General features: G+C 38.3%; 1 protein-coding gene across 1 annotated transcript; it reads left to right on the top strand.

Annotated features, from left to right (window-relative positions):
• The first annotated feature begins 8,360 nt into the window (after positions 1–8,360).
• On the top strand, positions 8,361–10,636 carry LOC148579390 (uncharacterized). Its single transcript, XM_088489840.1, has 2 exons — positions 8,361–9,450; positions 10,596–10,636. The coding sequence occupies exons 1-2, from the start codon at positions 8,361–8,363 to the stop codon at positions 10,634–10,636; spliced, it is 1,131 nt and encodes a 376-aa protein (XP_088345966.1).
• The last annotated feature ends 841 nt before the right edge of the window (positions 10,637–11,477 follow it).

The raw sequence follows: 11,477 nt of genomic DNA, 5'->3' as shown, positions 1-11,477 counted from the left end.
GATAGAGCACTAACAATTGCGGCATCTATAGCATCTTGATTCTCAGTCTTATATGGAAGACCAAGTTAACATGGACACTAATCTTCAATCGCTGAGAGTGGAATCACAGAGTGCATCTTCCAATTCAAGCTGGACAGAATTAGAAGCTCCATTCTCTGAATAGTCTTTGACTCAAACACATATTTTACATCTTCAACCTGATGATGATTCATGTGATCAAATAATCACATTATTAGAAACATCATGATGAGTTTTCTGATATAAAGGAGAAAGAAAAACACGTAATTGAAGGTCCAAGAGAAGAGGCACTTGAGTTTCTTCAACTTTAGCAGCCAAAGAGATGCAAGTGACAGAGGCAAGTTGGATCATCTGTAATACCCTAACTACCAAAGCTCACACTTCCGGCTACGCGACTCTGATAGTTCGGACATTACGACGACTTTTATATTATTTAATACTAAAATATGAGCCTGTTTGAAACTTTAAACCGCAATACTGCTCCCAAAAATACTTTCATCCGATGACATACATCCATAAATACCATACAACTTACAAAACTCATAAAGAGTACATCCATATATATATATACATAATTATATATATAAATAATATTACAAGTAATAATCAATACAATTCCTATCCCTCTTACAGATTATATCAAGATAAAGGCGAGGGTACAATAAACCATAACTAAAACAATACAGAGCATCACAGCAAAAATTAAATAAGCTCTTCGTAACTTCTGCGCCATATCCTGAAAGGGGAAAAATGTAGGGGGGTGAGAACATCATCCTCGAAAGGGTTCTCAGTAGAGGGTTTTTAGGAATTACTGTAATAGGATACTTGAAGATAACCGCATCAGTGATTAATAACCGTCTTTTGCCTCTTTTCAAAAACAACAGTTTCCAATAAAAGTAAAGTCGGGAATCCTTTCTAAAAGAGGAACCGTTCAATTCTCAAAAGCTCAAAAGTCTTTCAAAACGGTTTATCTATGCTGAAACAAAATAGCCTTTCATATTTCATTCCAAACCAGAAACACAAAACTGAAATCAACCATCAGTTCATTTCATTCCAACCGCGGCCCTAGGCCCAAACAATCCAACCAACAACCAATCACCACAATCCAACAGAGTCCCAAATGCAAACACAGATAGGAAGTTCAAGCACAAACAAACAGTTATTACAAGTAGAACAGTTAGCAATTAATCACATAGGCAAACCAAGTATAATATGCACACCCAACCAATGTCACACAAATGCATATGATGCATGCCTGTCCCTAGTGGCTGATGATATCATCTGTCGGTTATAGAGCCAACTCGACAAGTCCTGGTAGCTAACCATTGGACTGTCCCTCTGTCGTGCATCCCCAACTCGAGTTATACTCATCATAAACTTGATCATAATCATGATCCATATCCATCACCCTCACTGGTGAATATTTATCCATCACCATCACTGGTGAATATTTATGGGGGCGAGCCCCTCCGGGGCTTTCACAGTGCCCGGCCACACTTACGACATAGGGTCAACAGAGTATCAAGTCTCAACCTGGAGCACGTGGTGGCTAGCCACTGCTACTACCCAGGGAAACTCGTATCTCAGATAGTGGAAGTGCAACATTCACATTTATCAATGATTCAGCATAAACATGCAATCAATCTCATCCATGGATCAACATCCATCTCAGCCATCCGGCTCACGGTTCATTCTAGAACCAGCCAATATTCATATCATACACAGCCATTCCGGCTCACGGTTCAATCCAGAACCAATCAATATGTATAAACATACACAGCCATTCCGGCTCACAACAAAACAGCACTTCCACCATTCAACATCATTAAATTCATAAAGTCGGCATTTAAGCCATAAATCATTTCCTCAATTCATTTCACTTTGAAATCGAGTTTCAACTCTTTTCAGCCTTGGCTTTAAAGATCTCATTTCTCAAATCATCTCAGGCTCATAAGCCAAATTTACTCAAAGTGAGTTCCCTTTTTAAAATAAAGCCACTCTCGGCATTCTCTTTCCAAAACTTCCAAAACCATGGAAAGTTAAAGATTCTTTTTGGGAACATTCAAAATCACCCATCCAATAATGGGATTTTATAACAAAAGTTTCTTGCCAGAGTCCCAAGTCTTTAGGGAAGGTCATCTTACATCAATTCTTTAAAAGTCATTGAAACTCTTAAAATCATAGATTCTCGGTTCAAGTAAATAAAACTGAATTTATTATGAAACTGAACCATACAAAATCACAAGTTCCAACCCGGTCCAAAAATCAACTCATTTGAAACGGGACCAGTTCAATTGAATCAAACCGCTTTCAGATTTCTTTTTGGAACCCATTTTTCCAACTCTTCTAAAATGCCTCAAACTTGATTACTCAATCAAAAATCTAGGTTCCTTTAAAATCACTAAAAACTCCTTTTTATATTGAAATCAATATTATAGCATCATTCTTTCCTTCAGTGATTCAAACGGCAAACATAGTTCAGTTCTAAATAAACCGAACTCAACGTATAAAGTTCATCAAATAAATTAAGCTGGAAAGCATAATTATCCTCTTAATAAATCAAATAATACAATTTCTCAAATCCAAATCTTTTAAATAACCTTTCAAACAAGATTTAGATTTTATAGAAATTTCGACAGTACCTCCCCTAAAACTTGGACTTTTGCCACCCGGTTCGGGTCCCAACTAAACCGTTTTCTCATTCCTTCTCAACAGCTCAAACCAGAAATCAATTCAACAGCAAGCTAAATCCAACAGTTGCCTCAGTGGCATATCTCAAGAAAACCATTTAAAAATCAACTCAATATCAACCGATTTAACTCATTTCCAAATCTTTAAAGAATCGGTTCAGTAACAAATCATTTATCAAAACCAAATCAATTAAAGCAACCCAGGCTGAATTTCAAGAGTATTCTATCTTTCACATCATCAAAATAATTGACTCGATTCAAACCAATCTTCAACGGATTAAACTCATTTCAAATCTTTAAAGAATTAACTTCAAACATTACATTTCACAAGCCACATAACAATTCAGCCAAACCAACATCCATAGTCATTCGAGTCAATCAAATAATACATAAGGCAGATACAATCACCAAATACACAATATCTCACATCAGTACCCATATGTAATAATTCCAATAATAAACTATAGTTTTCGGAAAGTGCCCCTACCTCACAACATTGGAACCACAACCCAACTCGTTAACCAACTCCTTTTATCTCGACCCGAAATCACCGGCAAATCAAAATCTCGGCTCTGCCTGCTCTCTCAAAAGCAGAAACAGCCCCAAACGGCACAAGCAAACCGGATTCTAACTCCTAAAACCATTAACATTACGATTACTTTATTACACAGAACAGAACACTAACGCAGAGCTCTCGAAACCGGAATACTTACTGAAACTAAGAAAGAACGGCTGAACCGAACAGCAACGGACTCTGAACCGGTTGGGCGGTAGCCCCGGTAGCCGCCTTCAGCGGCTGCGGCGACCCAACTCCGGCGACGGTGACTGAAACCAACATGCCGCGACAATAAGACTCCCATAATCTCACAAGAAATGAAAACCAAGTTTGAAACCCTTACCGGCATACTTTTCCGGCGACGGCAGCAAGGTTTTCCGGCGGCCAGAACAATGATAACGCCACTAACCAAAATAGAGCAGGATCTAAATAAGCGGCAAAACCTTGGAACAGTTCCGGCTAGCTCCATTAGCGGCGGCCTGGACCCTTTTCTGACGGCGACAATTCCAACCGAGGCGGCGCCGGCGACGCAAGCACGGCTGGGCATGGTGGTTGAACCCCCAGCTCAGCCTCAGATCTCTCTATCTCTCCTGTTCGGTGTGACTGGACGGCCTTCTCCTCAACGGCACGACGGCAGAGCAAACCAGACTGGCGACGACAGAGGTCACGGCGCGTTCGGCGGTGACGCGGGATGGAGGTGCCGGCGACAGCGGCGACTTCACCTTCTCCGCGCTCGCTCCTCCTTCTCCATCGGTGGTTATGGCTCGCGCTCTCTTCAGGTCGCGGTTCTGCCTCTGATGCTGCGCAAGGATGATCGGCGACGGCACGAGCTCCTCGCGCGACGAATCGGCACAGTGACGGGCTCGGCGGCTGCGTTGGCCTCCTCCCCTCTCGGATCTCTCTCTTACTCGGACTAGATCGGCGGCTTCATGGTGGCGACGGCAAGGAGGCTCGCGACGGTGACAAGGACGCGTGGACTGCCGCGGCGGCGCGACGCGGTGAGGGCGACGGCGGCACTGTGAGCTCCCTTCCCTCTCCACGCCGGCGAACCTTCCTTCTTCCTTCCCTCTCAATTCGTTCCCTACTCCTGTTTCTTTCTTTCTTTCAAGCAGCTTGCAGCTGCTGCTGCTGCATTAGGTACTCTAGGTGTACCGGGTCAGGGGAACCGGGTAGGGTTTTTAGGGTTAGGGTTTCTCTTTCAAAATTAGGGTTAGGGGCATTTTGGTAATTTCAAATAAAAATAGGGATATTATAGTAATTAGAAATAAATTCTAATCCATTAATAATAATGTATAAAAATACTATTTGCTCATCAATTTCATAAATTATTTTCAATAAAATGTCCCAACCAAATAATTAGAAATAATATACTCAATTTCTTCATTTTCCAAAATAGCAGTATTAATATTTAAAATATTACTTATTTAATCCAAATCATATAGAAATCCTTATTATTTCGCAACTACCAACTTTATAATTTGAATATAGAAAATAATCCAATAGTTGTAAAATTGGATAATAAATCATAACTTATCTCAAATTCAATAAATCACAACTTGCCTTAATTATCTTTAATAAAATGATTTCCGAAATTAAGGCTATAAATAACTATATGATTTGAGACTTGATCATAATAAGACTTTTCAAAGATTCTGGGTCTTACATCATCTATGGCTTCTCCCTTTGAAGATGGAAGCTCAAGAAGAACCTATCCAGATAAGTATAAATAAAAAAAAAGGATTAGGAAATTCATTAATAAAATATTATAAAGTAGAACCATGCACACAAATAAAGAGTCCGCCATAATAAAACAAGATCACTGATAAATAACACTTTCCAGCAAAAGAATCAAAGTGCATTTTTTGTAAAATAAATACCTATCTTCTTGTAATAGCTTAATTCTTTGTCCCATTTCAGCAGCACTCAATTGTTCCTCCAAAATGACTTTTGTAGCTTCTCCATGCTTGCTAAGGGCAATATCTGCTCAAACAAAGCACACAACACATTGGAAGGCTATCATGAGTATTGCTCAGAGTTTTATATCTTTAATTTGATTTCTGAGATAGCTATCATGAGTCGTAGTTTGTAGTTTTTCGCGCTTCAAGCTCAAAGAAACTCTAGCATAGAATGGCATGTTAAAATACACAAATCTATTCATATGAGAAATGATTTATAACAAACAAAAACACACAAAGATAAACCCATTCATCCAGCAATAGAAAATGTACCTCAAATATAACAGAGATTATGATGATCTGGCGCGAAGTTCTCCGCCACGACCGGTTTCTCCGATTGACCCTGGCCATAACCGCAGCTTCCTCTTTGGAAATATATTGCAACCTCTTCTCAAAATCATCACTACGTCTTCTGAATATCCCATTCCAAATTCGAGAAATTAACCCCTGCTTCTTACTCTTATTCTTTTTCTTATTCTTTTCCTCCTCTCCATCACCAACAACAGCAGTGGCACCAACACTTTCTTCTTTCTTCTTCTCACCTTCTCCAACTACCTTATTCTCCTCACCCATTCTTTTCTGCTCTTTCTTCTTCCCTAAGAACTCAAACAAAATAGAAGAAATAACCAATTAGGGTTTTGTTGACTAAATTTCACTGTTAGCTATGATACGACACCGTATTGCTTGCGAGTAAGTGAAAGGTCAGCAACACGTTAGGGAAAAGAAGCGACTAAGAATGTGAAGAAAAGTGTGAGTGAGACAAAGAAAGTGGGATTAACAAACTTGGATCTGAGAAGGTTCGAGAATCTTGGGTTGAGGGTTTTTGATGCGTGAGCATCTTTCCTATCTTTTCCTAGTGAATTTGTATTTAAATTGTTGAGTTTAATCAAGAATTAATTATCTTTTATCCACTTTGGATGCTACTTTGAGTCTTGTGAAATTCTGTTTATTTTAGGTAGCATTTGGCTGGATTTGATGGAGTTTCCGCAGAAAAAGAGAAGAAGGCGAATGATGCTGTCAACCCTGACCTCTCTATACTCAAACCTGAATAACTCGAACTACAAAGGTCCAATAAACGTCATTTCAGTGGCGTTGGAAAGCTAACTTCCAGAAATTTCCAACGATATATAATAGTCTATACTTCTCTTCCATCAACTCTACCAAGGCTGTGCCTAACTTGAGAAATCTCAAGTTAAGCGCAAGACACAACAACAACACGCAAGGTTTGAAGGCCAAGGAACAAGTTAGGCGCATGGTATTCCAAGTAAGGCGCATTGCCTCCTCTTCAGTCCAAGTAAGGCGCCTTGTGTGGTGAACCGCATGAAGTTAGGCGTGGATCCAGTGAAGCCAAGTGGTCCCCACGTTACAAGGCGCGGATTATTTAATTAATTCTGATTTAAATTTAAATTTTATTTTAAAATAGGAAAAGATATTATTTTAATTTTAGAAAATAGATTTTAAATTAATTAGGATTAGATATAAAAGGAATTCCAACAGGGTGATCCCACCTCAACATTATTCCATTCCAATTTATAATTCCTATTTTCTACTCTGAACCATGAGCAACTAATCATCCATTGTTAAGGTTAGGAGCTCTGTCTATTTGTATGAATTGATTTTATTGCTTTTTCTATTTTAATTCATGTATGGATTTATGATTTAAGAATTGTTTTCGCTCTTCATCTTATGAATTTGGGTGGAACGGAAGTATGACCCTCTTTCTATTTGAGTTCTTGTAAAACTTGGAAAAGCTCTTTACTTGAACAACAGCTTGAAAACATATTCTCCTAAATTTTAATTATCTGGATTTAATGGGATACGTGACATATAATCCTTTTATTTTTAGATAATTAGAATTTTTGTGGCATATAAACTGGAATTTGATCATGTAGCTTCTAATTGGAATTAATTGACCAAGGAATTGGCAGTTAATGAATTTTAGAGGAGACTAAAAAGATATAAGAAATTAGGGTCTAGTCACATATAGTTTGCCATAAATTAAATCCTAAATAATTAAAATAGTTAGTAAGAAAAGTTAATCCGAAAAAATAGATAACTCTGAAACCTTAACTGTTTTCTTCATATTTTATTCCCAGCTTATTTACTTTACTATTTTATTTTCTGAACGATTGTTTAATGCTCTTTGAATACTCAAACACTATTTTCTGTTTGTCTAACTAAGCCAATCAATCAATCATTGTTGCTTGATCCATCAATCCTCGTGGAATCCACCCTTACTCACGTAAGGTATTATTTGATATAACCCGGTACACTTACCGGTTAATTTGTGGTTAGAAAATTCACACCAAATTTTTGGCACCATTACCAAGAATTGATTGTGATTGACAACTATTCATTATTTAATTGCTTAAATTAGATAATTTTTCTTTTAATTTACTTACTTTTAGTATTATTAATTTTTATTTTTCATTTTTTCCTTTACTTTTTGTTTTGCTTTTCGTTTTCCCACCCCCCGTCCCCCCCCCCTTTTTTTTACTTCATTTAACTTTTGAAAATTTTTTTTCGAAACCTGCGTCCTGCGTCCGTTTTTTTAATTTTCCTTTTCATTTTCCTTTTCTTTTATTTTCATTCTGTTTCCTGTTTTATTTTTTTACATCATTTAGCTTTTGAATTTTTTTTCAAAACCTGTGTCCTTTTTTTTAATTTATTTTTCTTTTTATTTTTATTTTCTTTTATTTTCATTCTGTTTCTTTTCATTATTTTTTTATCTTTTAATATTTTATTTTATTTCTATTTTTAACCTCCAAAAAAAATTTGCATCTTATATTATTTTTTTTTAATCTCTGAAATTATATTTGGTGTCCTCTATTTATTTTTATTTTAATTTTTTTTGTTTATTTTTTTGGTTAATTTCGACTTTTTCTGTATTAATTCTACCTATAGTTTTCGAAATTTATTTATTTATTTTATTTAGTATTTTTATTTTATTATTTTACACAGGTTACCTCACAGGGACTTCTCTGCACTCTGACGTAGAGAGTCTTATCTTTTCTTGTCTTCAGTTTGTTTATGCGCAGGAACAGAGATAAAGAACATCTCTTAGACTTTGATCCTGAACCTGAAAGAACTTTCAGGCGGCGTTTACAACAAGTAAGACTTTACAAGTCTGCAGAGTCCACTATGGATAATAATAATGCTGTTAATGCCAATGTGGCAAATCCAAATGGGGATGATCAACAAAGGAGAGTGCTTGGCTCTTATTCTGCCCCTACTGCGGATCTTTATGGAAAAAGTATTGTGGTGCCTCCTATAGCTGCGAACAACTTTGAGTTGAAGCCACAACTGGTCACCCTGGTGCAACAAAACTGCCAATATCATGGACTTCCTCATGAAGATCCAAATCAGTTTATATCTGATTTTTTGCAAATTTGTGATACTGTGAAGACAAATGGAGTGAACTCCGAGGTATACAGACTCATGCTCTTCCCGTTTTCTCTGAGGGATAAAGCAAAACTATGGCTAGATTCCCAACCCAAGGAGAGTTTGGATACTTGGGAAAATGTTGTTACTGAATTTCTCACTAAATTTTTTTCACCAAAGAAGCTGACTAAGCTTAGTTTGGAGGTTCAGACCTTCAGGCAAAAAGAGGGTGAAACTCTTTATGAAGCCTGGGAGAGATACAAGCTACTGACTAGGCAATGCCCTCCAGACATGTTCTCCAAATGGACCCAACTGGATATCTTTTATGAAGGATTAGGTGAGATATCTAAGATGAGCTTAGATACTTCTGCAGGCGGTTCATTGCACAAGAAGAAGACACCAGAGGAGACTATTGAACTTATTGAATTGGTTGCAAGCAATCAATATTTATACTCATCTAACAGGAATCCTGTGAACTCTGAGACCTCTCAGAAGAGAGGCGTGTTGGAAGTGGAAGCTATTAATGCTCTTCTTGCTCAGAACAAGCTTATGTCTCAGCAAATAAATCTACTTATTCAGCAGATGGGTGGCATGCAAGTCTCAACTATCAACACCCAAAATTTACCTCAAGAGGCCTCCTATGACATGGTAGGTAATTTTGTACAAAATAATAATTATGATTATACTCAATCCCCTTCTGAACAGGTCAATTACACGGGGAGTGCTCCTAAAAATCCCAATAATAATCCCTATTCTCAAACCTACAATCAAGGGTGGAGAAATCACTCAAATTTTGGGTGGAGAGACCAACCTCAAAGACCTCAGAACTTCAACAATAATTCTCAAGACGGCTTCCAACAGAACAATTACAATAACCGCCAATTTCAGTCTCAGCAGGCAAACTCTAAATCCCAAGAAGATGCTAATTGGGAGATGATAAAGAGTTTTGTGCAGGAAACCAGAGCATCAATCAAGAATTTGGAGATTCAGATGGGTCAAATAGTCACAAGAGTTAATGAAATTGATCAGAGGACCACTAATAGCCTTCCTGGTAACACAATTCCAAATCCAAGAGAGGAATGCAAGGCTATCACCTTGATAGATGGACAAGTGGTAAGTATGAAAGCACAAGTTAATGAAGAGCCCGTTGAAAAAGAAGTTCCAGAGGAGAAGAAGGAAGAAGTAGAGCATGTCCCTCCAAAGCGTGCAGACAACCCATTCCCAAACTCTCTTGACACTTACCCTACATTGCCAAAGGCTCCTGAGTACAAGCCTAAAATACCATATCCTCAGAGACTTCAAAAGGAGACCAAGGACAAGCAGTTTTCAAAGTTCTTGGAAGTCTTTAGAAAGTTGCAAATCAATATTCCTTTTGCTGAGGTTTTGGAACAAATGCCTCTCTATGTCAAGTTCATGAAGGAGCTGTTGTCAAAGAAGAAGCCTTTAAAGGGAGATGAGACAGTGGTCCTGACTAAAGAATGTAGTGCCATCATTCAGAATAACTTGCCAAGGAAGATGCCGGATCCAGGGAGCTTCCAAATTCCATGCACCATTGGGAGCACAACCTTTGAGAAAGCCCTATGTGATCTTGGGGCAAGCATAAATCTAATGCCCTTATCAGTGATGAAGAAGTTGCAAATCCAAGAGGCACAACCCACAAAGATAGCATTACAGATGGCAGACAAATCTATGAAGCCTGAACACGGATTAGTGGAGAATATCTTGGTCAAAGTGGATAAGTTCTTCCTCCCAGCAGATTTTGTGATTCTTGACACAGGGGAGGATGAGAATGCCTCTATAATTTTAGGAAGACCATTCCTAGCCACTGGAAGAGCTCTGATTGATGTATAAGTGGGTGAACTAGTACTTAGAGTGCATAATGAGCAATTGGTCTTTCATGTCTTCAAAGATATACATTCAACAAGTGAAGAAGAGAGGTGCATGCGGACTGAGCTTATTGATCCAAACCTTTAAGAACTCCCTGATGATGCACAGCAAAATCTGCAGCTCAAACTTCCTTTGGTGATAATCAATAAAATGCCTCCTGACATCAAACCTAAGTTTGGTGTCAGAAATGCATCATCCACCAAGGAGGAGGTTCCCAAAAAGAAGAAAGTACCAGAGGATGGAGAAACAAAAAGATCCCCTGATAAACTACTATTTTATGGTTTATATTGTGCTTAATTGTATGGTTTTATCAATTCTTTACCCACTTATTCATATGATTGGCATGCATTTATATTTCCTTCCTAAAATTATTACATGATTGAATATTTGATTCCTAAAGACTTTTAATTATGTATTTTAATTCTCCTTCATTCCATTAGATGCCGTGATCTGTGTGTTAAGTGTTTCAGGCTTTATAGGGCATAAATGACTTGGAGATTGAAAAGGAAGCTTGCAAAAATGGAAGGAACACAAGAAATTGAGGAGATGACCAGCGAGAAGTGACGCGGACGCATGGCTCACGCGACCGCGCGACATAGAGGAAATCGCAGTGACGCGGACGCATGGCTCACGCGACCGCACGGATTGGAACTGCACAAGTGACACGGTGGCATGGATGACGCGCACGCGTGGCAAGGCAAAACGCCGAATGACGCGTCCGCATGAATGACGAGATCACGTGACATGCGCGATCTGCAGAATTCCCTGGGGGCGATTTTGGGCCCTGTTTTAACCCAATTTTCGGCCCATAAAAGCAGACTAGAGCCAAGGAACATGCAGAAACGAAAACAACAATTCATTACAGACAATTCTCAGTTTTAGATCTAGTTTTACTCCTCCTCTAGGTTTTCTCTCTACACATTCATAGTTCTTAGGATTTTATTTTGATTGCTTTTCGCATTGGGATATTGAGAAGAGTTATTACCTCAG

This window comes from Arachis ipaensis, chromosome B10 (assembly GCF_059453495.1).
Source record: "Arachis ipaensis isolate K30076 ecotype BB chromosome B10, ASM5945349v1, whole genome shotgun sequence".
In the NCBI taxonomy this organism is placed as follows: domain Eukaryota; kingdom Viridiplantae; phylum Streptophyta; class Magnoliopsida; order Fabales; family Fabaceae; genus Arachis; species Arachis ipaensis.
Note: the sequence above shows the minus strand (reverse complement) of the source record. Positions and strands in the feature narration are given on the sequence as shown.